The sequence below is a fragment of the Bison bison genome, unplaced genomic scaffold (genome assembly GCF_000754665.1).
Source record: "Bison bison bison isolate TAMUID 2011002044 unplaced genomic scaffold, Bison_UMD1.0 scf7180017864456, whole genome shotgun sequence".
Classification (NCBI taxonomy): Eukaryota; Metazoa; Chordata; class Mammalia; order Artiodactyla; family Bovidae; genus Bison; species Bison bison.
In genome coordinates this window covers 15240501-15267816 of record NW_011495018.1, presented here as the reverse complement: position 1 = coordinate 15267816, position 27316 = coordinate 15240501, and the positions used below count along the sequence as shown (strand labels likewise).

The window sequence follows — 27316 nt, the reverse complement described above, 5'->3', positions numbered from 1 at the left end:
TTGTTCCTGAGGGTTCTTTCCAGTAAACTTCATGCACACAATTCTTGGAGTCTCAGAATCTGTTTCCTAGGAAACCTTGACATACAACATATATTCTGTCTACATTCTGAGGAACAATTATTATGACTATTTCCAAATTTATGAATGTCATCAATTTTATGATGATCACCAAACTCCCCTAACCTAGGGAATTTTCCCATTGACATTTGCCATACCATGTGATATGTACCTTCTTCTTCAAATGAAAGGAGTTTAAATGACCTCAAAATAGAGGAAATGCCCTGCTGCTGCTGCTGCTGCTAAGTCGCTTCAGTTGTGTCCGAGTCTGTGCAACCCCATAGATGGCAGCCCACCAGGCTCCCCCGTCCCTGGGATTCTCCAGGCAAGAACACTGGAGTGGGTTGCCATTTCCTTCTCCAATGCATGAAAGTGAAAAGTGAAAGTGAAGTTGCTCAGTCGTGTCCAACCCTCAGCGACCCCATGGACTGCAGCCTACCAGGCTCCTCCATCCATGGAATTTTCCAGGCAAGAGTACTGGAGTGGGGTGCCATTGCCTTCTCCAGAAATGCCCTGAGGGATCAGTATTTATTATAGTTCCCGTGTTATACCCCATAATCATTTCCAAAACAAGGGGAAAAGGTAGCAACCCAGGACTAGTCTCTGACCATCCAGTCAGGGTTCAGATTGTGACTGCAGAGATTATATTTGTTTCCTGGAGCTGCCATGAGAAATTAACAGAGACAAGGCGACTTCAGACAACAGGAATGTTTCCTCTCATGGCTGTGGAGGCCAGAAGTCCAAAATTAAGCTTTTGACAGGGTTGATTCCTTAAGGAGGCCCTGAGGGAGAATTTGTTCCCTGCCTTTCTCCTCGTTTTTTTGGTGGTTTCTGACAAGCCTTGGTATTTCTTGGCTTGTAGATACATTACCCCAGTCTCAGCCGCTGGATCCACGTGGAGTTTTCTTCTCTATGTAGCCTCTGTAAGGCCTCTTCTTATTTTTAATAAGGACACCAGGTCCATCCTAATCCAGCATGACTTCGTCTTAATAATTCATTACATGCACAAAGGCCCTATTTCCAAATAAAGTCACATTGTGCAGCTTCCCGGGTGGCTCAGTGGTGAAGAACCCGCCTGCCAATGCAGGGCACTCAAGAGGCACAAGTTCAGTCCCTGGGTTTGGAAGATTTCCTGCAGTAGGAAATGACAACCGTTCCCGTATTGTTGCCTGGAAAATCCCGTGGACAGAGGAGCCTGGCGGGCCACATTCCGTGGAGTCGCACAGACTGAGCACGCACTCACACACATACACTGAGGTTCTGGGCAGGCACGGAATTTGAGAGAGGATACTCTTCAGGCCACTACGAAGACCAGGTGAGGAGGGAGACAAGGTTTGCCTCTCTGTTGGTAGCTTTATTTGTGCTGCGAGTGTTTTCATTAGCCTGCTCTTTATTTTGAAGAAAATACAGTGAGACAGTTGTGTGCAGTGGGCCACACCCAGTGACAGAAGGCTTCTCAAAGGCTTAATCAATTAGATAATTAGAAAGACCAAGAGGGAATTGGTAAAGCAGCATGAGTAAAACTAGAGGAAGGATCATTACACAGACTCTGACCATTAACTTTTAGTTATACTGAGAAAGGAGCTTTGAGGGGGAGGAAATAGATTTGGAGAGAGATTTTATTCACTTTTACATACTTCATTTTCCAAAGCAAGCTCCGATGAGGTTGTTGAGTTCACACAATCAAATCATTAGAGGAAAAAGCCAAAAAGAATGCAGATATATTTAGTATGATCCCTCAATATATCTCAGGTCCTAAATGGAACTGCAGGCCTATCCTGTGAGTTCCAGAGAGCCCAGGAATGACCAGGATGCCTCCATGAGGACCCCATGGTCTTACTAAAAGCATCTTCTGCCTATTATCCACTTTCCTCTCATTTTTCCCCTCAGCCCTCTTGATTATAAAATTAAGGAAGTTTTAATCCAGCAAATAATGTTGGGTAAAGAAGTTTCCCAGGCTGCACAGACATATAAAAGCACACTTAGGAATCATTTCTACGTATGTCCATCATAAGATAGTTTTCTTTTTGCTGTTTAAGAAAGATTTCAGGGAATCTTTATCTTTTGTGTGTTCTTTTTCCCTCTGAACTTTTCACCACTTGCCTCAATGAATTATCATCTTCTCTAAAAAAACCTGGAGCTTGGTTCCACCTTTAATGAACAGATATCTATAACACTGATCCCATACCTGGAACCAAGTTTGAGCCAATGAAAGTCTCAGGAGGAAAAGATTAAAAAAAAAAAAAAAAGATCTGGATAATAAACCTCCCTTACTGCCCTACCTGGGCTTCCCAGATGCTCCAGTGGTAAAGAATCTAGCTGCCAATGCAGGAGATGCAAGAGATATGGGTTCAATCCTGAGTCAGGAGGATCCCCTGGAGGAGGAAATGGCAACCCAATCCAGTATTCTTGCCTGGAGAATCCCATGGACAGAGAAGCCTGGTGGGCTGTGGTCCACAGGGTGGCAAAGAGCTGGACATGACTGAAGCAACCTAGCACGCACGCACACAGCCCCACCATGTATCGCCGAAACAAAGGGGCAGGGAAGGGTTAAGGTGAAGAAGTGAAATGAAGTCGCTCAGTCGTGTCCGACTCTTTGGGACCCCATGGACTGTAGCCTACCAGGCTCCTCCCTCCGTGGGATTCTCCAGGCAAGAGTACTGGAGTGGGTTGCCATTTCCTTCTCCAGGGGATCTTCCTCACCCAGGGATCGAACCCAGGTCTCCTGCATTCCAGGCAGACGCTTTTAACCTCTAAGCCACCAGGGAAGCCCACAGGATTAAGGTGGAGCCAGATAAAAATGGCAGACATTCGATTGGTTTTGATGAACAAAAGTTACATCTCAAGTGATTTGACTTAATATAAAAATTTAAACATCTAGTGTTTTGTTGGGCACTGTGCTAAAAGCCCTTATTCATATATTATCTTTTATAAGCCTCAAAGTAACCTTACAGGATTGATGTTTATACATTTCTAATTTCTGTTGACGAAGCTGAGGCAAAGTTAAATAATTTGCCCTAAGTCCCATTAGATTTGGATTCAAGCCTGTTTCGTATTTGGTAGTCATTTGGGCCTGAAGAAATCCTTCAAGACTTTATGATAAGATTATTCCCAAACACTATTGTCAAAATTCTCAAAATGAGAAAGACTACTGTGCCCACAAACTTCAAGTGACATAGGAGGATTTTTACAAACTGTCCAGATGTCTGTGATCTTTGGGATTGGTGATGCAGTCAGTGCTTTGAACGGTGCTGACAGGTCCCAGCACATGGATAGCAGCAGGTAGAAAGATGTTGGGGAGGATGAGAAAACCCCTTGAGAAGAAGATCACTTTAATTTTCACATTACTGATGGGTTTTGTAGAAAAGTGGCCATGTTACTCATATAGCAGCTGTGCAGTCTTTAGGCTGCCTTTATATTAATATAAGGGGACAAATAAACAGCAAGTTCTGCATTAGTAGCTTATTAGAAAGAAAAGAAACTCCTGGGGCTATAGCTGTAATGTGCATGTGTGCGTGTGTGCTAAGTCACTTCAGTCGTGTCCTACTCTTTATGACCCTATAGACTGTAGCCCACCAGGTTCCTCTGTCCATGAGATTCTCCAGCCAAGAATACAGGAGTGGCTTGCCATGCCCTGCTCTAGGGGATCTTCCCAACCCAGGGATTGAACCCACGTCTCTTATGTCTCCTGCATTGGCAGGCATATTCTTTAGCACAAGTGTCAGTTGGGAAGCCCTGCTGCTGCTAAGTTGCTTCAGTCATGTCCGACTCTGTGCGACCCCAGAGACAACAGCCCACCAGGCTCCCCCATCCTTGGGATTCTCCAGGCAAGAACACTGGAGTGGGTTGCCATTTCCTTCTCCAATGCATGAAGTGAAAAGTGAAAGTGAAGTCGCTCAGTAAGTGTCCGAATCTTCGTGACCCCATGGACTGCAGCCTACCAGGCTCCTCCATCCATGGGATTTTCCAGGCAAGAGTACTGGAGTGGGGTGCCATTGCCTTCTCCATGGGAAGCCCTATAATGTACATATTCAAACGATTTTAGTTTCAAATGCACAACATTGATTTAATATTTTTATAAATTATATTCCATTTAAAGTTATTATAAAACAGTGGCGGTGTTTCCCTGTGCTGTACAGTATGTCCTTGTCTGACTTATTTCACTAAGCCTAATATCTTCTACATCTATCCATGTTGTTGCAAATGGCAGAATGTATTCTTTTTCATGGCTAAGTAATATTCCATTGTTGTCTATGTGTATGTTTATATGTACATATTATATGAATATCACATCTTTATCTCTTCATCTGTTGGTGGATAGTTAGGTTGCTTCCATATGTTGGCTATTGTAAATTATACTGCTGTGAACATTGGGGTGCATGTATCTCTTCAGTGTAGTGTTTTTGCCTTCTTCAAATATACCCAACAGTGGAATTGCTGGGGGCTTCCCTGGTAGCTCAGCTGGTAAAGAATTGCTGAATCATTTAATAGTTTTATTTTTAACTTTTTGAGCAATCTTCATACTGTTTTCCATAGTGGGTGCACCAATTTACAATTCTACTAACAGTGTACTATGGTTCCCTTTCACCACATTCTTGCCAACATTTGTTATTTGTAGACTTTCTGATGATAGCTGTTTTGACAGGTGTGAAGTGATATCTCATCATGGCTTTGATTTGCATTTCTCTGACATTTAGCACCGAGCATTTTTTTTTTATATGCCTACTGGCCATCTGTATATCTTCTCTGAAAAAATTTCTATTCAGGTCTTCTGTTCATTTTTTAATCAGATCATTTTTTATATTGAGTTGTATGAGATATTTATATATTTTGGACATTAACCCCAGTTTGTTTATTGTTTAGGTGCTAAGTCCTATCCAGCTGTTTGCGACCCCATGGAATATAGCACACCAGGCTTCCCTGTCCATCACCAACTATAGTATATTATAGTCTGGTTGAGAAGCAGAGAAATGTCCTTCAGTTCAGTTCAATTCAGTTCAGTTGCTCAGTCATGTCTGACTCTTTGTGACCCCATGAACCGCAGCACGCCAGGCCTCCCTGTCTATCACCAACTCCCGGAGTTCACCCAAACTCATGTCCATTGAGTTGGTGATGCCATCCAACCGTCTCATCCTCTGTCATCCCCTTCTCCTCCTACTCTCAGTCTTTCCCAGCATCAGAGTATTTTCCAATGAGTCTGCTCTTCATATCCGTTGGCCAAAGTATTGTAGCTTCAGCATCATTGGTCATCATTTGCAAGTATTTTCTCCAATTCAGTAGACTGTCTTTTCGTTTTGTCAGTGATTTCCTTTGCTGTCCAAAAGCTTTTAAGTTTAATTAGGTTTTGTTTGTTTACTTTTGCTTTAGGAGACAGATTCAAAAAAATACTGCTATGATTTATGCCAAAGAGTGTTCTACCTATTCTCTTTCAGGAGATTTGTGGTTTCAGGCCTTCAATTCATTTAACGTACATATTCAAACATGTATTTGCAACTCCATGTATCCTCAGTATATTATGGAAATTTATACTCATAATAGTGACCATGGGACATAGAGATAATGTTAAATTCCCTATAGTATATTACAGTCTGGTTGAGAAGCAGAGAAATGGATATTTATTTTAAGAGACTTCACCCTTACTTAAAAAAAAAAAAAAACCCTAAAATAGCAAAGTCTTTATAGGGCTAATGTCCAACTTTTTGGAAAAAATCTGTCATCCAGAATGACTCATTCCCTTAGAGATTTAGGTAGGTTTTGCTGTATTTTAATTACATACATGTTTTCATAACCAGTCAGGTAAGATCTTTCATTCAGAATTTTGTCCACTCTTTCCTTATTTATAATAGGCTGTGATTGGTATAATAATCATCATACCAGAAATTCATTTATTATGCTGGATCGATTAACATTTGATTCCTCGTTAAAAATATTGCCATGTCTGCACTTTTATTTTTTCTGCTGACGGCTAGTTTTCGCAGAGCTTCTTGATTTAGTCTTATGGTTGAAGTTTCAGAAATAAATGTTTTAATGTTCACATGGTATGTATCACAGATGTGAACAATAGATTAATTAATTGATATCACAGATGTGAACAATGGTTTAATAAAAAAGCATTGTGAGTTCCTGAGAAAGAAAAGTTTATGGGTGTCCACTGGGGACAGTTTGCAGCAGGTCTTTGAAGGCTGCACAGAGGCCCTCTGAGTTCTGCACTCTTCCGTTTCCATCTGAGCATCTAGGTATAACTTTGTCAGCAGGTGCTGACAATCTCAGTCTTGACCAGGAAGGATTTGAAGGGGCTGATGAGAGTCCTGTTTCACAGAGGACCCTGCTTTCCTCTGACCTCCTCTTGTCCTGATCTACTCAGCACTTCCGAGGCTGGACCCACCGTGAATTTCTAGTAATTTCCCAAGTAAGTTACGTGCCTCTATGCCTCTGCATTCATGCTTTTCCTTCTATCAGAACTCTCCATCCTTCATAGTCATCCTCTGCAAGGTCAAGTCCTTCCCCAGAGAATTACTCAAATCCTCCTTCTCCCTCCACTCCTACCCCCATACCTCTGTGAGTGCATTTAGCTCTGACATAGTCTTAGATGCCCCCAGTCCCATTGTCCCAGAGAAAGCTTTGCCAGGGTAGGCACCGTGCCTGTGTCATGCTGTACCCCCATGTGCCAGTAGGGGGCCTAACACACTTACCTTTTGTTTTGTTTTCCTCACTGTGAAGCATATGGGCTCCTAGCTCCCTGACCAGGATTTGAACCCTGGCCCCCACATTGGGAGTGCAGAGTCTTAACCGCTGGACCACTAGGGAAGTCCCACACACTTACCTTTTAAATTGAATTGCTCTATCAGCTTCATGACCAAGGTCACATCTTGCATTTATGACGTAATGTGTTTAGGAAAGGATCAAAACACACAGAGATACCAGGATCCTGCTGATTTATATCTATCTGCTGTAGACTAAACTTCTCTTTATAACTTTTTTGTCACAACTTTTAGAGATTTACCATGTACTCAATTTGGAAAAGAAAAATCAAATACTCATTTATCCATGAAATATTTATTGAACACACAGTCTTAGGTGCCAGGACAAGTTTACTCTATGTAGCACATAATGCTCACAGTCAGATCGGAGTCCCCGATAAAAGCAGAGAACTAAAATGAAAAAATGGGCAGGTACACAGAAACAGTGTTGATATGACACAGGTGGGAAATTTGGCACTGAGATCAGATTTTTCCCACCCTAGAAGCCCACAATATGGCAAAAGCAACACAATATTGTAAAGTAATTAGTCTCCAATTAAAATAAATAAATTTAAATTAAAAGAATTCTGTCTTTGAGGCTTAATGTCTGAATTAATTAATTTCAAGCCATTAACAGAACTTTTAAAAATATGGTATCTGCCTTTAGACAGCTTACTTTTGAGTTGAACATATTATTTAATGGGACAGAAAATAAAAAAGCAAAATGGGAACTGGGCAGAATGGCATCATAATAATAATAGATGACTTTTATCACGTACTGTGAGATACATGTGTGTGTGTGTAAGTCGCTCAGTCATTCAGACTCTTTGCGACCCTGTGGACTGCAGCCTATCAGGCTCCTCCATCCATGGAATTCTCCAAGCAAGAGTACTGGAGTGGGTTGCCATTCCCTTTTCCAGTGTGTGTGTATGTGTGTGTGCTCAGTCGTGTCTGACTGTTTGCAACCCCATGGACTGTAACCCATCAGGCTCCTTTGTCCATGGGATTCTCCAGACAAGAATACTGGAGTGGGTTGCCATTTCCTCCTCCAGGGTATCTTCCCAACCCAGGGATTGAACCCACATCTATTATTTCTCCTGCCTTGGCAGGCAAGTTCTTTACCACTGAGCCACCTGGGAAGCCCATGCAGAAGGATAGTTAGCTCATTTTATAGCTGAGAAACTTGAGGCACAGAGGCTCAGTGACGTGAACCCAGGCAGTGGTTGCTAATGGTTGGTCTCTTAACCACTACATTATGCTTCCTCCCAGTGGTCACAATAGGAAAAATAGCTTACTCCTAATTATTGAGATAGAGTAGAGTGAGAAGGTGCCGGCATAGCCTGAAATGACCTGGGATGGCTTCTTGCAGATTGAGAGTTTTGAGCTGAATCGTGTGCAAATAGTAGATGTTGGCAAGAAATCTGGGTAGATGAAATGGCCTGAACAAGAGCACAGGGTGGGCTGAAGCAAGATGGGAAGCAAGTGGATTTGACAGACACATTTGTCTCATACTTAGCAGTACTTTCTGAGGTCAGAAAGGATGGTCCCAGTTTTGAAATTAATACATGAAGTATAATGGTTAGGTTGCTTTTTGCACAGAGCTATGGAGAAAAGTACAGGTTGTAAAAAATCTAATTATGGCAATTATTTAACAGATAATCTATTTCAAGTTTTTGAAAAATACTACCAGGAATCAACTTTTAAAGATAATCTGTTCAAAATCACCCCCTATTAACATGCCTGTGTATTGACTAACTCAGGGGCAAAGCATGATTATATCATATCTCAAAAAGAGATAATATCTTATTTTGGGGGACCTAAATACCTGTGAAAAAGCAAGTGACAAATAACTGCTGCCATAATCTAGCCTATTCGTTCCCCAAAGCAGTGCCACACAATTAAAATAACAGTAAAACTCAGTTAAACTCTATATTTTGCTATAGATATAAACCTTAAAATGCGTGTATGTGTGTGTGTGCATATGTGTGTGTAGTGAGATTATGAACAGAGATTGAACATAGAGACATTTTAACAAAGGACAAAATATTTGCTACGATACGAAAATTAAGCTTATGATAGGAATACCTTTGGAACTTCATGAGCCGCATACTGATTCTGTGAATTATGTTTTATTCCTTCACCTATTCCCACGTGTAATACCTTATTCTCTTTGAATTTTCTTCTAATGCAGTTTAACCCTGGTTTTGAGAGTGTCCATCAGCTTAATTTCTTTTATTAATATGAATTATCCTCCTAGCAAGTAAAGCTAGCTAATGGGTTTTTTCCTTTATCATTTCATGCAAGTGGTAAATAAGGAGAGAATATGATTTTTACTTTTGGTTTTCTCTCAAGTCTAAACAACAAAATTAGAGAATCCGTTTCTGAGATCTGGAATCTTGGCATTTGTTAATCCTATAGAATCAACATAGTTGATCAGTTGTGAGCCAGACCATCAGGCTGACTTAAATCTATGTTCAGTAAATTAATTCTATTTTACTAATGTGACTAAAAGCTAAATTTTATATCAATATAAATACTCATTAAACTTCAAATACCAACTTGTGCAAGCTGTTGAGAAAGACTCATTTTATTTATAAATGGATTTGGATAAGAATAGCATAAAAGTGTTCTAATAAGGAAATGTTAGAGTGATTAATGTGCAGTTGTTTGCATTTTTAATATTTCACTCATATATCAGATTAGTATTTGTGCATACTGTCAGACTTTATTCTGTCCTTGTCAAAACACTTATTACCACTGACAGGTATAACATATCCACATTAATCCTTAATTCCTTGATTCAATTTTCTAATTGCTTTTCTGGCATGCAGTGGTGGCCATTTAGTAATATATGATGTATTCATCATATGTATAATAATGTGCTTTAAAAATTAAATGTGTCATTTGAAGTACCTGAACAGGAAAAAATATTACTGAAGATTGGACATTTCAAATTTCACTGTACTTAGAGTAAGTGTTAGATATTGTTATGTCACAAGTTCTGAAGGTTTTCCATAAATCATAGTCACAGAATGTTAAAGAGATCCTAAAATCATCCAGCCTACGTGTTCATTTTCCCCTTGGGAAAATTGGATTCAGTAATAAGCCCAGGATCACACAGCTAAATACTGACAGAACTGGTACTGGAACTCAAGTGTTCTGAGCCCTGCTCAGAAATGGGGCAGATACACACATATGATTTTTAAATATGATATCTTAAGTTGATTCCTCCTATTAATAGTCAAGCTGAGAGAATAAGAGACTTCTTGACTTCTTAAGCTATGTTTTTTAACAGTATCATACAGTTAAAAACAGACCTAGGTTCCAATCCTGAACCTCTCACTTTCTAGCTGTGTCACCCTGAGAATATTGTCTGACTTCTCTGAATTTCAATTCATTCATCTGTATAAAATAGAAAATAAGACAGTAATCAAATATAGTGCTTAGCACAGCTCTTGGCTCCTGGTAAGTACTCAGTAAACGTTAGCTAATATTCTTTTTCAGTGTTTTATTTTATCCCTTTAATATTTCATAATTTGGATAGAAACTGAGTCATGCCCACCAGTTATCTCACCATGTGATGATTCCATGTATTCTTTCATTTACTAATTCACTTACCGTGTGTAAAAATGCATTCCATTAGATGCTGTGTGTGTGCTTAATCACTCAGTCATGTCCAACTCTTTGCGAGCCCATGAACTGTAGCCTGCCAAGCTCCTCTGTCCATGAAGTTTCCCAGGCAAGAATACTGAAATGGGTGGCCATTTCCTACTCCAGGGAATCTTCCTGACCCAGGGATCTAACCTACATCTCCTGCATTGACAGGTGAATTCTTTACAACTGTGCCACTGGGAACCCTCCCCCAACCCCCCACTCCACCACCAGCACCCCATTGGAGGTTTTAGGTAGGTAAAAAAAAAAAAAAAAAAAGAGTCTAACTAGATATCTGCCTTGGAAGAGCAGGAATCTAATAGAGATATACAACATGTACATCAGTACCTATACTTTTACTAAAAGATTGGGAAAAAATCTTAACGATTGTTATAAGATTATAAATCTTATTTATCTTATAAATCTTCTAAGATTGGGATCAATCTTTTACTATAAGACTGGGAAACAATTATTCCCAAAAGGTAACACAGGCACTGTGCTTACACTTTTCTAATAGAGGAAGTCAGTACAAGGTCAATAGACATGAATAAGAAACTGGACCTGCCCTCAAGGAGCTTGTTCCAGTGGGAAGACAATACACTTGCTTAAGTGTCATTTGGAAAATGAAAAGGGCCATAACAATTAGGGAACTAAGGAAGGAGAGACTACATACCTCAGACCAGAGGAAACTTCATGCATGAGTTGTCCCTGAGGGATATATAATTTTTGGAAAGTTAGAGGTCTATAGGAAGGATCTCCTGGACAGTAGGAATATTATGAATGAAGAAGGAACAGATTCTGGAAACCCCGGGTGCGAGTACTGAAGAGTAAGCACTTACATTGACTAAAACATGGCACTTGTGCAGAATAAAAGATGAAGTTTGGTGAATGGGTAGACACAAGAGCCTGGCAACTCTGAAGTGACATCTTGAATTCCATTTTACAAAGTAGTGGCTCTCAGCCCGTTTTAACACATAGACTTTTTTTTTTGGCAGCAACATTTTTGAGGGTGAATGTTTTAAATAAATCTTGTACTTTCCAGTTCACTGTGGTGCCCATCACTTTTAACTGTCTTACTCTACAGGTTAAGACAATCTGCTTACCTAGTACAGGCAGTGTGCATAATGGTTAGGCATACAAGGTGAGAAGATAGCTATATTTTTCCAAATCCTGGCTTGTTCACCTGTTAGGTCTGCAACCTTAGTTATGTTACATAAACTCTTTGAGCTTCAGTATCACAATTTATGAAATGGGAATAGCCCCTACCTCTTGGAATAGGATTAAACCCATGTAAACATTTGGCATAGCATAAGGCATATGGTAAGCACTTAATAAATGTGAGCTGTTCCTTGAAGTAATTTGAGTTGGCAGGCCCTACTTTGGCAGTATTAAAAGTTTTGGTTTTGTTTTCTGTTTTATTTTTTTAATGAAGTATAGTTGATTTACAGTGTTTCAGGTATACAGTAAAGCGATTCAGTTATATATTCGTGCATGCTCAGTCATGTCTGACTCTTTGCAACCCCATGGACTGTAATCCGCCAGGTTCCTCTGTCCATGGGATTTTCCAGGCAAGAATACTGGAGTGGGTAGCCACTTCCTACTCCATCAGTTACATGTAATTCTCTCAAATCCTCAGCTTCTGGGGTTAGTTTCCAGTGATGGGCTTCAGTGTGATTTCTATAAGTCACCCACTTCCTCCTTCACTTACTCTTTGAGAAGCAAACACTGGAGGAGGGAACAAGCAGCCAGCTTTTGCCCACTGAAGTCTTCTAAACACCCAGGGCTTCTTGTAGCAGCAGTTTTCCAGGACAGACCCCGGGTTCACAAGGTGGTTTCCGTTTCAGAATATGTTACTGGAAGTTTTAAGAACTGTAATCTTAAAAATCCTTATGATTTCAGAAGCTTCTCTGGTAACTTGCTGGTCTTTGATAGCTCAAAAACAGAAAAAGTTTTAGAATTGCTCCAAAAAAAAGCAAGAACTTAAAGATATGAGTACAATAGTTTCAGAAGTAAATGCTGTGAACAAAACAAGTCTTTTGTAAAAGCTCTGTGTGCTTAATAAACAAGGACTGCTAATTACATAACTGTCAGTGATGTTTTCTGGCACGGTCTAACGCCTGGTTCTTTTGGTACAACAAATATGAAAATGCCTAGAAGTAAATCACAGTTGCTGAGTGCTGTGGGCAAACAAACCCATGCCTTATCGCTTTCAAAGGCAGCCATGGAAAATGTATGATAAATTGCACAGTTCAGTGAACATGTTATGTCATTGTGAAATGATTTTGATGCATGGCTTTGTATTTATTGCTAAACAACTGACAAACTCAAGGTATCAGAAATTTCATTCAGGGGGGTTTGCTGTCTTCTGTTGCAAAACCCAAGTGCTATAAACTGTTTTTCTTTTTTGTTTAAAATACTTTATTGAAAGTAATATTTGCCACAAAGTCTTTGGAAATAATTTTTTAAATTATATGAATTTCTGCCAGAAGTGTCAAAGAGCTGTGCTAGTCACTAATATTTTAAACATAATAAATAATTCATATTTTTGCTAATATCCTTTTATGAAAATTTTATAGCTAAAAATAGAGAAAGTTGTAAGCCAATTTGATTTTAAAATAGGATTATAATCTCCTTTCATATAGCCTATCAATATAATGAAATTTCTGAATGTTTTCTGTGCAATAGCAGTAAAATTAAGAGTGAGAGAATTATTTTAAGGAAGATTCTACAGAAGTGGCCTCTATGCAAATAATTTCTTTCCCACAGTCAAGGTATTTTATTACACTGTCTTTTATCTGTTGCTGACTCTCTGAAGTTTTAAAGTATTAAATAATTAAGCCATTTTCTATTTGAAATTTACAGTTTTTTTTGTTTTTTGTTTTACTAATTTTTCTCTCAGTTGGTGCTTTCGGCCTTGGCGTCTGATGTTTAAAACCTTTTCTTCTAGTGCTTAAAGCAGCAGAAATGTAGCCTGACAACACATAATATGCACAAGGCATATTGTAAGCACTTAATAAATGTTAGCTATTTATCAGCTGATGTACTCTCAAATTGTTTCTTGTTTTTATAAATCTTGTAAACCAAGAGCACCGTTTTTCAACTGGTTGTTGTTTTGTGTGTGTGTGTGTGTGTGTGCACGTGTTATAATTGCGAAATCGTTCTTAGTTTTATAATCAAGTGTTTTAGCGTGGCTTTGGATATTTTGAGTAGTGCTGTTGAATGCTTAGGGCTTCCCTGGTGGCTCAGATGGTAAAGAATCCACCTGCAATGTGGGAGACCCGAATTCAATCCCTGGATCAGGAAGATCCCCTGGAGGAGGGAATGGCAACCCACTCCTGTATTCTTACTTGTGGAATTCCCTGGAGAGAGCCTGGCAGGCTACAGTCCATGAGGTCGCAAAGAGTCAGACAGGACTGATTGACTAACACTTTCACTTTTTCACTTTCATTGAGTGCTTAAGAACAAAATAGCGAAGAAAACCTTGCCTGATGGTGGAAATGATGAATTATTTCTTAGGTATATTAAAAGGGATGTGAGTATTTCTAATATATCACCATCATTTAAACATGAATTCATTCTATCTTCTCTTAGTATATTTTAACCAATTGACCTTTACATATACTTTGCATTTATTAAATTAGGATAAATTTCAGGAGCCTAGAAATATGGTTCAAAACATTCATAGTGTTTTTCTGTTATCCTTGGAATATGACAAGCCTATTCTCTAAATATTTGCATCATCGAAGAATATCTGTGTACTTATGCTGATTTTGGCTTAACATTTTCAAAAATAAGTCTGTTAAATTAAATGTAAGCTTTAAAGGGGAAAACCATAGACCATGTAACTTGATACAGGTATTGCAACATGGCTTACAGCATTTTCTTGGAAGAGTTTTATGCCCTTTTCTTCTGTTACCATGGCCACTTTCACCTTTATATCGAAAATTCCCAAAATGAATCTGTATGAGGATAATTTTAAAACATGAGATTTATATCACTATAAAGGAGAAATCCTTTATAACCACATAAAACTGTTGTCACCAGAAATTTCAGTCTAAGTTTTACATGAAAAGGGACATATTTTATCTTTAATGCCTCGTTAAACTTTCTGGAACTGGCAGTATTCTAAAATATTCGAGGTGGATGAATACATATGTCTGTGTTTCTTCTGAGAAATTCAAATATCAGTTTAAAATAAAAGACTAAACAAGGTATTTGTTCTAAAAACTAAAGCAGTGGTATTTTTTTCTTCTATTTGATTTTACCTTTATGTAGAGATGTTACTTTGATAAGTCAACCATGTCTTACCTGCACTTTTAAAGTGAAATAGCCAAGACTAAACAAATCATTTATTCTAAAAATTAAAGTAATGGTACTTTTTCTTCTATTTAATTTTGCCTTAATGTGTAGATGTTTCTTTGATAAGTCAAGCATGTCCCACCGGTACTTTTTGAGGGAAATAGCCAAAATCAGCATTCCTCAGGTAAAATGACATTCCTGTTGTTTCAAAGGTGACATTGTATTTAAACTTAAATTCTGTATGTGCTTTTGTTCACTTGTGTGTGCGTGGATTGTATGTGTTCACACATGTGCACTTACACATGTGTTTATGTATATGTGTGTGGGTGCATGAATTTTCCTACATTCATAATACGATAAACTTGCCTGTGTTGCTAAGAACATCGACTCAGGAGACAGCCTATCTGTGTTTAAATCTCAGCCCTGCTACTTTCTGGTTTTGTAAATTTAAGCAAGTTTTTTTAATCTCTTGCTTCAGTGTTCTTAGCTTATCCAGTTGTAAGATTTAAATAATATATAGAGAGCACTTTGTACACTAATCCATAGGAAGTACTTAATAAAAGTACTAACATCACGTGTAATCATTTTTATGTATTCACTTATTTTATTTCTGAAGTTATAGCATATTAAAAAGCAGAGACATTACTTTGCCAACAAAGGTCCATCTAGTCAAGGCTATGGTTTTTCTAGTAGTCATGTACAGATGTGAGAGTTGGACTATAAAGAAAGCTGAGCGCCAAAGAATTGATGCTTTTGAACTTTGGTGTTGGAGAAGACTCTTGAGAGTCCCTTGGACTGCAAGGAGATCCAATGAGTCCATCCTAAAAGAAGTCTTTCCTGAATATTCATTGGAAGGACTGATGCTGAAGCTGAAACTCCAATTCTTTGGCCACCTGATATGAAGAACTGACTCATTTGAAAAGACCCTGATGCTGGGAAAGATTGAAGGCGGGAGGAGAAGGGGACAACAGAGGATGAGATGGCTGGATGGCATCACTGACTCAATGGACATGAGTTTGAGTAAACTCCAGGAGTTGGTGATGGACAGGGAGGCCTGGCGTGCTGCAGTCCATGGGGTTGCAAAGACTGAGTGACTGTACTGAACTGAACTGAAAGTTATATTATTTAATACAAATATAATGTATTTATTCAAATGCATTGGTGGGGACCTCCCTGGTGATCTAGTGGTTTACAATCCACCTGCCAATGCAGGAGCCATGAATTCCATCCCTGGTCCAGGAAGATTCCACTTACCATGGGGCAACACTAAGCCAGTGCCCTAGTGGGCACTGCAATGAGAAGTGCCCACTAGGCACTTCTCAGTGCTCTGCAATGAGAAGCCACCACATTGAGAAGCCCTCACACTACAACTAGAGTAGCCCCCACTTGCCACAACTAGAGGAAGCCCATGAGCAGCAATGAAGACCCAGGGTAGCCCAAATTACAGTTCATTAATTAATTTAAAAATATATTGATGGGTGATTATTACATATGTATTTCACTGAAATGATATTAAAGATGTGTCTTGCTCTATGTCAATTATGTCCCAATAAAACTGGGAAAATATTTTTAAAGATATAATATTTTGGATTGTGATAATTTGATTAAACTATTTTATCATTGGTGAGAAGAAGCAATTGTGAAAAAGCAACAGAAGTTATGCAACTTTGTGGCTCACAGACTACATATCAAATATCAAATATATTGAAATACATTTATTTATTTAGATGTAAGCCTGTTGACCTCTACAGTGTACAGGATTTAGTGTTAAATGACACAAGGTACTGTAGTCATGACAGTAGTCATGCTCCTTAATATTTATCCACAGGAGTTGAGAATTTGTGTCCACACAAAAGCTTATTCATGGATGTTTTGGGCAGCTTTATTAATCATTGCCAAAGTTTGGAAGCAATCAAGATGTCCTTCAATAGTTGAATAGATAAATAAAGTATAATACATCAAGACAATGGAATATCATGGAGCACCAAACATTGAAGAGACACAGACAAACATTAAATGTGTATTTTTAAGTGAAATAACTCAATATGAAAAAGCTAAATACTGTATGATTTCAGCTATATGCTATGATATTTTGGAAAAGGCAAACCTATGGAGACAATAAAAAGATCAGTAATTTCCTGGAGTTTCAGGCAGAGCACAAAGGACTTTAAGGGCAGTTAAACTACTCTATGGGCTTCCCTCATGGCTCAGCAGTAAAGAATCTGCCTGCAGTGCAGGAGACACAGGTTTGATCCCTGGGTTGGAAAGATCCCCTGGAGGAGGGCATGGCACCCCACTCAAGCAAGTATTCTTACCTGATGAATTCCACGGACAGAGGAGCCTAATGGGCTACAGTCCATGGGATCGCAAAGAGTCAGACAAGACTGAAGCGACTGAGCACACAAAACTGTTCTATATGATACTGTAGTGATGAGTACATGTCATTATATGTCTGTCCAAGCCCATGGAACATACAACACCAAGAGTGAACTCTAATGTAAACTGAGGACTCTGGTTGCTAGAGATGTGTCATTCTAGGTTCATCACTTTTTACAAATGTGCTGCTCTAGTGGGGATCTTAATAATCAGGGAGGCTGTGCATGGGGGCAGTGGGTTTATGGAAAATATCTATCAGTTCAGTTCAGTTCAGTTGCTCAGTTGTGTCCGACTATTTGCGACCCCATCAACTGCACCATGCCAGGCCTCCCTGTCCATCACCAACTCCCGGAGTCCACCCAAACCCATGTCCATTGTGTCGGTGATGCCATCCAATCATCTCATCCTCTGTCGTCCCCTTCTTCTCCTGCCCTCAACCTTTCCCAGCATCAGGGTCTTTTCAAATGAGTCAGCTCTTCACATCAGGTGGACTTTAAGTTTCAGCTTCAACATCAGTCCCTCCAATGAACACCCAGGACTGATCTCCTTTAGGATGGACTGGTTGGATCTCCTTGTAGTCCAAGGGACTCTTAAGAGTCTTCTCCAACACCACAGTTCAAAAGCATCAATTCTTCGGCGCTCAGCTTTCTTCCCAGTCCAACTCTCACATCCATACATGACTACGGGAAAAACCATAGCCTTGACTAGACGAACCTTTGTTGACAAAGTAATGTCTCTGCCTTTTAATATACTGTCTAGGTTGGTCATAACTTTCCTTCCAAGGAGCAAGTGTCTTTTAATTTCATGGCTGCAGTCACCATCTGCAGTGATTTTGGAGCCTAGAAAAATAAAGTTCAGCCACTGTTCCCACTGTTTCCCCATCCATTTGCCATGAAGTGATGGGACCGGATGCCATGATCTTCATTTTCTGAATGTTGAGCTTTAAGCCAACTTTTTCACTCTCCTCTTTCACTTTCATCAAGAGGCTTTTTAGTTCTTCTTCACTTTCTGCCATAAGGGTGGTGTCATCTGCATATCTGAGGTTATTGATAATTCTCCCAGCAATCTTGATTCCAGCTGTGCTTCCTCCAGCCCAGCGTTTCTCATGATGTACTCTGCATACAAGTTAAATAAGATAGATATATATAAAAATAAAAGATAAATAATATAGATAGAAAATATCTGTAGCTTCCTCTTAATTTTCTGTAAACCTCACTTCACTAAAAAATAAACTGTTAGAGAAAAAAAGATGAAAATAGAGCAAAGCAATGAGCACTTTTCAAAAATTGCAAAAACACATGCTAACATGTCCCAAGAAAAATGTTTTCCAAATGTAAATGACCACCACTACAAAAAAAAAAAAAACAAAATAGTACTACAATAAAATACTCAATTGAACTATTAAAAATTGAAATGTGGTGTCTCTTCAACTACTAAGAATGTACATTTTAGCTGCCTGAAGCATAAGAGAAAAGTAGAGTAACAGTATCGTGTAAACAATGCAAATTTAGAATGGGTTTTCTTTTTCAGGGAGCACCCAAACCAATAGCCATTGAACCCTGTGCTGGGAACAGAGCTGCAGTTCTGACCGTGTTTCTTTGTCTACCGCGAGGGCCATCAGGTGCCCCTCCCCCTGGGCAGTCAGGTAAGATGAATGAGGCACCATCAACAGTTAAGCAAAACATGTAGACGGAACAGAAGAAATAAACAATACTACCAGACAGCATAACAAAGATATTTGCAAGGTTCTAATTCAGAGTATGGTTAAATTTTATTAGAATACAACTTCTATCCAAGTATCTCACTATCTGCCTTGCTATAAATTCAGATTTGCCAATGTTTGTCTTAGAAATGCATATTGAATATATGTGTGTATTTGTATGTAATATACACATGTATGTATGTATATACACACACACTTCAGTTGGTCATTGTAATTACAAGGAGTACTTTCACTAGCGGGGAAAACAAGTTCTTGACCCTTTTGGGCAGCTACTTTTCTCCCAGTATGTGTATCATATAGGTTGCCAAATTATAAATGCGATTAGAAGCTTGCTTCATAAATACGGAATCTAATTAAGGAACTCACTTGCATGTTTGGAATGTTTTGTGGCATCAGAGGATAAGAGCTTGATGCATCCATCCTGGAACATTTAAAATATGTTCTTGCTGTCAGCACCAGCCAGGTGTGGTTCATAGACCTGGGGACCCTCGCCTTTAGTTGAGCACAGCCAGCCTTTTCCTCTGATATTTGTTTTCCTGCATAAAAAGCATATTTTAAATTTGAAGTAACTCCATGTATCCTCTTAGAGATCTTCTCATTGTTTTGACCATTGTCTATATTGTAAACATGCCCAATGTTGAGTATAACTTGTTGCTAAATCAGAAAGTGTGTCTATTTCTCTTTGTACATATCCTCTTCTTTCTGATCACAGTTTCTAATTGTTCTTTCTCCCAATTGTTTTATCTAAACAACTCTTAGTGAAATGGATGCTTTTTAAGGGTAAGGGTGATTTCAAATCTATCTTTCTCTTCAATTCCCCTTAAGGGTAAAATAAAGTGCAAGGATGTAGGCAGGTTCTCAGTAATGGAAATTGATGATGAACTCATCTCCCTGCTTATTTTTCTTTCCTTAATTCCCTAGTTAGCTCTGACCTTGCTCCTTACTTTCTCGATTTGTGCCCAACAAGATACAAAAATGGAAGCCACCCTACTTTATAGCTTATAAATTTTAAGATATTCATGTAATATATTTTTTTCCGTATGGCAACAGAAGATCTCCATCACCTCCAAACTTGTCAGTTATGGTGCCTGATGATATCCTGTTGTAGGAATTTCTACCCACAGTTCATTTGTAGTTGTTTTATTCAATGAAATAAACCTTCTCGTATGTTGAGTTGAGTGCCTCCCCTTTCTCCTTTCAGAACCACCAAGGTAAAGGGGATGCAGTGAACAGAATACCTTGGCACTGGTCAGATAAGATGGATAATTATAGGTAGTGTGCCCAGCTAATGGAAGGATTGTTTCAAGGATGGGATGATGTCCAAAACAAACACTTTGCTAATGAAAACAAGTCTATGCGATATACACCAAGGTTCTTCTAGATCCTTGACAAGATGACGTACTGAAAGGCAGAGTGAAGGCAACTGCCAATACTCTGTCCCTTTAACCTTTGAAATCTATTTGACTGATTTGAAAAAGCCGAACAGCAGTGGGGACCATTACCTCAGCTGTGTTTTATGAAGGTGCATTGCAATTACTAATGATAATGCTATATTAGATGCACACAGATTTTTACTCCTTACCAAGTGTTTTCCTATTTTTCATGGTTGATCCTTATGACAAGCATGAGCTATAGGTATCATAAAACTCACTTTATAAATGAAAGGAATTTATGTATATAAATCTCTGTATTCCTACACTCAAGGAATAATTAGAAAGTATTAGAGTATAGAGCCAAACACCAACAAAAATATTTATTACTAACATTCCAGGTAATTTTCTCCTATGATCTATAGGAGAGAGCTTATTTTTCTGTAATCTACAGCCCATGTCTTCACAAAGTCAAACATTTGGAGGAGTACTGAAAACATCTACAGGGTTAATAAAAGTAGACAAAAACTTGAGCTAATTTGCCACACTGTTTATAGTGGCTATACATTGAACTCTGTTGAGTATCTGTGTGCACCATTCAGGATGAGTTTGTTCTTCCTTGGAAAAAAAAATAATTTTTTTAGCCAATTGTATAGGACTAGGAAAACTCATTGATTCTACTCCTTCAAAATAAAATGTTGTCTTCTGTCTGCAGTCTATTTTGAAATGCATAAAAGACATAATATTACTAATGGGTGGATAGTAGGATGAGCAGATGGAAGATATAAACCAAGTAAAGAAATGTTAATTGTAGAATCTAGGTGATGTGAATCCTGGAGTCCACTGTAAAATTCTTTCCACTTTTCTGTGTGTTTGAAATTTTTCATGGTAAGATGTGGGAAACAATATGTTTTTTAAGAAAAACTCTTGACTTTCCAGGGGTAAAAAAGACAATGCCAATAGAAATTTTCTAATGTTCACATACGCGTTTTCTCTAATCAAGGCAAATGTTGACACCAGTATGCAAACTAAATGGCTTATTTTTTTCCCTTTTCATCAAGATAATTTGGTGTGTACCTTGTCAATGGAAACTTATCATAGTATCATCAAGTATTTGAGAAGAAATGCATTCCATTGATAGTTTGGGCACCATATTGGCTCTTCAGAGGGAAATGTTGACATTGGTTATCTCATTGCTAATGTTCGGTTCATCTCGTACCTTGACAGGAAGATAAAGATGTGTGTCTCTGCTTATCACAGTGTATAGAAAGCAGTTCATAAATATTTTTGATGATAATGATAGGAGACCTGGGAAACATGACCTTGAGCAACCACTTCTATCTATGAGACTCAGTGAGCAATAATAAAATGAGCAGTTGGACTAGAATCCATTCATTGATTCTCTAATTGTACCACCAGGAGCCTTATGTTCTGAAGAGCCTCCTCCAGCATTGGTGCAGGGTTAGAGGTGAGAGGGAGTTAAGAAGAAAGTGGAGGAGGAGCCTCATGGACAAACGCCATTCCCACTGTGTAAAGGACAGGGTTCCCAGAGTCTTCTCTTGGTTCTTGGGCTGTTTATGTCTCCTAATGTGAATGTATCTATTCAGTGATGAATAAACATTAATTATTAGATTAAAAGTCCTCTTGCAGTACTTTGTATGATTTCTAATTTTTTAATCAGGCCCTTTTCTGAAACATAGCTTCCTAAATGTCAAATGATGCTTTTCATAATGCACTCTTCATTACCATGAATAAAAGCATTTAAGAGAAGGATGAGTTTGAGGATATGGAGAAGGCGGAAGCATCCTGCGAGCATGGTGGCTTTCTCTCAGAGCCTACATGTCAGCACTAACAAATAAGTGATTTGGAAAAAAAGCAAAGGTTAGTTCTGGCCATCTCTTTTAAGTAGCAACTAGTGTGTTTTTTTGTTTTTTTTTTTTAATTCAAAGCATGGCCTTGTCTTTGGACTTTATGCTCTTTCTACCAGCAGATATTCCAGTATTATTTAGCAAGTAATATTAGACATGGCCCTTTTAGTGTCTGTCTAAAATGCATGGAGTCCCTTCTGTGGCTCATCTTAGCAGACGTCAGAAGAGAAACTGCAGATTCATCCTTTAGATTACTCCATTCAGTAGTCTTTTTTTTTTTTTTTTCCATATAATGCATGTAGATGTTTATGAGCAATTCTCCCTCTAGGTAGCTTAGAAGAAGAAAAGCAAAAAATACTAAATAGGCTTTTTGGCACTCCTGGCGCTGGGCTAATTAGGTTCCCTGCTCCCTAGCTCTGTAAACCTGCTGCTTCATCCTTGTATTTCCTATGAACCACCACTGCCAACCACGCCAGACTCTCTGGGCTAAAGCAGGATTTCTGCTGTGGACATATGTACACAGCCACTTTCTCTTGACCTCAGAGTGGTTGAAAGGCTGACGTCCCCTTGAAAGCAGGGCAAGCATATCACCCGTCACCTTGCAGAGCAAGGTCCCCACGCATTTTATAGTCATATTAAGATGAAATGTGGACAAAGAGAGCTCTTCAAAAGCATAAATTGAAAATGATCATGATTGCTGTCACTTTGTGATGGAGGATGATTGATTTCATAGTTTATGGATTCTTACTAATATGAAGCAGATTAACTTTTATCACTGGATTAAAAATCTGGTGGCCCAAATGTCCACTGCCCGAAAGGAGTTAGGTGCTTAACTTAAAATGTAGAATTTTGCCCTGATCTGGCTTCATGTTTGGCAAAACAAACAAAATGAAAGCTACTGGAATTTCTAAGGTTTTGAAATTCTTTTCCCTAAGGCTTTGAAGTTTTGGCAGGCTGACCAGGTTATTTTGAAAAATCTAGAAATATTGTACGATTTTTAAAATGACAGTCTACCCACAGTATCATGGATAATAATGACAAGAAGAGAACTTTGATTTGATCAGATGAAAAGAAAGGATAACAAAAAGCAGAACAAGAGGGAAGAGAGCTCTGAAGCAGGTTCTTTATATACACTAATTTGTTTAATCCTCTTAATGAATTTGAGAAGTAGCTATTATTATCCCACTTTTACAATACCTGAAATTAAAAAAAAAATTTAAAAATTTAAAAAAATTAAAAAAAAAAAAAAACAAATTAAAAAATATATATCCTTAAACTCAAGAGAGATTAAATGACTCATCCAAGGGCCAGTACTGCCAGTGAGTGAGCAAACCCGAAGTCAAATTCAAGGCCACCTAGATCCTCAGCAGCCAAGACTCTGCCTTATCACTGTGCTTCTCTGGATAAAGATACAGTCGGATTCTCAATTGCTCTTCTTCTGGAAAAAGCTTTATATCCAGATGAAGAAGGAAGGACCTGGAGGTTCTGCTAAGCATTAGGTTTAAGGCACAAGAAAGGTAGATTTCTCCTTCCTGGTGACTTAACTATAGGAATTTGATAGAATGCAAATACGTTCATGCTGCGACATATCTGCTAGTGAAAATATGACTCCATTTGGTATTAAGAACATGGGGCCACATGTTATTAGGACCACAACTTTAGCTCATATGTGTGTGAGTCACAAGTCCCACCCAAAGTCCAGATCCAGCTCTGCCACCAGCTAACTGGGTGGCCAAGTCTTTTCATTTCTGGGTCGTAATTTTACGTGTATGAAATGACAGGATTGGGTTTGATTCCTAGGATGGGTTTCACTCCATTCCTGTTGTACAGTTCTACTATCCATTATGCTAAATCATGCCAGTTTGGGGTAAGAAGAGCAATAAATTGTTTCTGAGGTGTAGCTTAACTTGCCTTTCCAGCTGCTCAAGACCAGTTAAGAAACTATATTCCATATATTACATGTTAGGGAATAAAAGTAACTAGCACCAATCGTTGAACTAAAAAAATAACATACACATTGTGAAGTGAAACTGGTGGTCGCTTCAGTCATCTTGGGCTCTTTGCAACCCCATGGACATAGCCCTCCAGGCTCCTCCGTCCATGGCGTTCTCCAGGAAAGAATACTAGTGAAGGTCGCTCAGTTCAGTTCAGTTCAGTCGCTCAGTCATGTCCAACTCTTTGCCACCCCATGAATCGCAGCACGCTAGGCCTCCCTGTCCATCACCGACTCCCGGAATTTACTCAAACTCATGTCCATCGAGTCGGTGATGCCATCCAGCCATCTCATCCTCTGTCGTCCCCTTCTCCTCCTGCCCCCAATCCCTCCCAGCATCAGGGTCTTTTCCAGTGAGTCAACTCTTCACATCAGGTGGCCAAAGTATTGGAGTTTCAGCTTCAATGTCAGTCCTTCCAATGAATACCCAGGACTGATCTCCTTTAGAATGGACTGGTTGGATCTCCTTGCAGTCCAAGGGACTCTCAAGAGTCTTCTCCAACACCACAGTTCAAAAGCATCAATTCTTCGGCGCTCAGCTTTCTTCACAGTCCAACTCTCACATCCATACATGACCACTGGCCTTCACTAGACGGTCGCTCAGTCGTGTCAAACTCTTTGTGACCCCATGGACTATACAGTCCATGGAGTTCTCCAGGCCAGAGTACTGGTGTGGATAGCCTTTCCTTTCTCCAGGGGATCTTTCCAACCCAGGGATCAAACCCAGGTCTCCCACATTTGCAGGCGGATTCTTTACCAGCTGAGCCACTAGAGAAGTCAGCTAGCCAGTAGGAATTTGCTGTATGATGCATGGAGCTCAAATCTGGTGCTCTGTGACAACCTAGAGGAGTGGGATGAGGTAGGAGGGAGGTTCAAGAGGGAGGAAACATATGTTTACCTATGACTGATCCATGTGGCTGTATGGCAGAAACCAACACAATATTGTAAAGTATCCTCCAATTAAAAAGTTTTAAAAGTTCTTAATTTTATTTAAAAAGTCTAGTTCCCAGTCTCTGCAGCATGTTTGGATAAGGCAGATCATTCATGTTGCCCTACTTCAGTGAGTAAAGGAGTCTCATAGCACCAGTCAGAGACTGAGGGTCTCTGAGGTGGACTGGAAACAGACTCCAGGTCTGCTGACTCTCAGTGCAGCACTCAGGCCTCTGAAGCCTTTTTTTTTTTTTTTAAACTGATTTACATTTTCCAGAAGCTTCTACAGTTTTCTGTCCCTTAGGACTCTCTGTTTTCCTTCCATAACTCTGCCACAGTATCTTCAAATTACAGAAACACGCCTGTTGATCTGACCTTAGCACTCTGTTTGTTTGAGGTAGCTGGAATAAGAAATAAAACCACTGAATTGTATCACAACTTATTAGAACAATCTGTCACGTAGGTTACCTTTTAACCTCAAGTTCAGACATTGTTTACATCCAGCATATGCAGTGTGCGTGCGTGATCAGTCGTGTCCAACTCTTTGTCACCCCATCAGGCTTGTAGCCCTCCCGGGTCCTCTCTCCATTGAATCTTTCAGGCAAGAATACCAGAGTGAGTTGCCATTTCCTACTCAGGGGATCTTCCTGACCCAGGGATCAAACCCACATCTCTGGCATCTCCTGCACTGGCAGGAGGATTCTTTACCACTAGTGTCTCATCCAGCATATGGGTCTTCATAAAGAAGGAAGAAACAGTGGGCACTCGTGGCAAAATAAACTACAAAATGAGGAAAGAGAGCCCAGGGTGCAACAGAGATAAGAACAAATGTCTGGGACTATTGTGAATAATATGACTTTGTCTCAAAAAACTCTGAGATTCAAAGTAAACAAAATCTACAGAAGAAACTGAATTTATCTTCTTTCCAAAATATAGTTATTATGCATCTTCATTTGTTATATTTATTTATTAAAAATAACATGTAAAAATATCTGCTACAGGTCAAGCACTGTATTATATGGTAGAGAACAAAACAGAGTCCCTGCCCCCACAGATGTTAGTGCCTGTGTGGAGATGCCCAGAAACGAATAACCATGCAAATAAACCTGTAATTGTGAAACAGGTTAAGTTTTGTGAATGAAGAATAGACAGTGTTATGAGAAAGAGGTGAAATAAAACTTACGTACAATTGATAAGCTTGCACGTCTTTCAGCAGTAGTAGCAAAACGGTAAACAGTCATTAAAATACCCTTTCCTCAGTTCTTGTCATTGTGTCTCTGTGGTGTTTGACTGTTGAATATTCCCCATCTTGCCTCTCCACCTTCTGGAAACTCTCTCTGGTGTTCTTCGCCTCGATCTATCACAGGTGCCTACTGAGAATTTACTTGAGATAATGGATGTAGGGCACCTCCCATGTTTTCATTGCCTGCTTCACCAGCACTCCAAGTATAGGTGGGCATTCCCTAAGGATTGGTCCTGAGCCGATTTCTCATCCTTCTCCACCCTCTCTCTTTAGGATGATGCTCTCTTTGCTCATTGCAGGAACTTTTCAGATGCTAACTCCCAACTCCATGGATCTTCAGCCATCACTGGATTTTCTCCAGTTTTAATGTAAAGTCACTCTTCCTTCCCTCTCTCCCATTACTGCCCCCTACTCCCCTCCTCTGAATTTACTGTTTTGTTTTGTTTTAATTAAATTTATTTATTTGGTTGTGCTAAGGATATGCAGAATCTTTTGTTGTGCTGTGTGAAATCTAGTTCCCTGACTTAGGATCGAACCTGGGTCCCCTGCATTGGGAGCATGGTGTCTTAGCCAACAGACCAGCAGGGGAGTCCCCTGAATTTACTGTTTTTGTAAAGTCCATTTCTGAGTGGCTCAAGTTTGAAACTTTGGAGTTAGCTTTCTTCCTTCTCTTCTCCCCTTCAACATCCCTGTAGCCACGAAGCTCTTTAGGTTTTACCCCTGAGGCAGATAGAGCAGACTTCCTTCTGCCGTTTTCACTCCCTCCATGTTTTGCTCGGGCCCTGTTTGCCTCCCATCTGGACTTCTGCCAAAGGAAGGCACAATTCTCTCACTCCCTTTCTCATCAGATCAGATCAGATCAGTCGCTCAGTCGTGTCCGACTCTTTGCGACCCCATGAATCGCAGCACGCCAGGCCTCCCTGTCCATCACCAACTCCCGGAGTTCACTCAGACTCACGTCCATCAAGTCAGTGATGCCATCCAGCCATCTCATCCTCTGTCGTCCCCTTCTCCTCTTGCCCCCAATCCCTCCCAGCATCAGAGTCTTTTCCAATGAGTCAGCTCT

General features: G+C 39.5%; 1 protein-coding gene across 2 annotated transcripts in view; it reads left to right on the top strand.

The window, feature by feature from the left end:
* The window catches only part of ATRNL1 (attractin-like 1), a 779810-nt gene that overhangs the window by 632336 nt on the left and 120158 nt on the right, over positions 1–27316 (top strand). For both annotated transcript variants that reach the window (XM_010859292.1, XM_010859293.1), the window contains exon 28: positions 18654–18768. In XM_010859292.1, coding sequence (XP_010857594.1) covers positions 18654–18768 — 115 coding nt within the window. The remainder of the gene's footprint in view (positions 1–18653; positions 18769–27316) is intronic.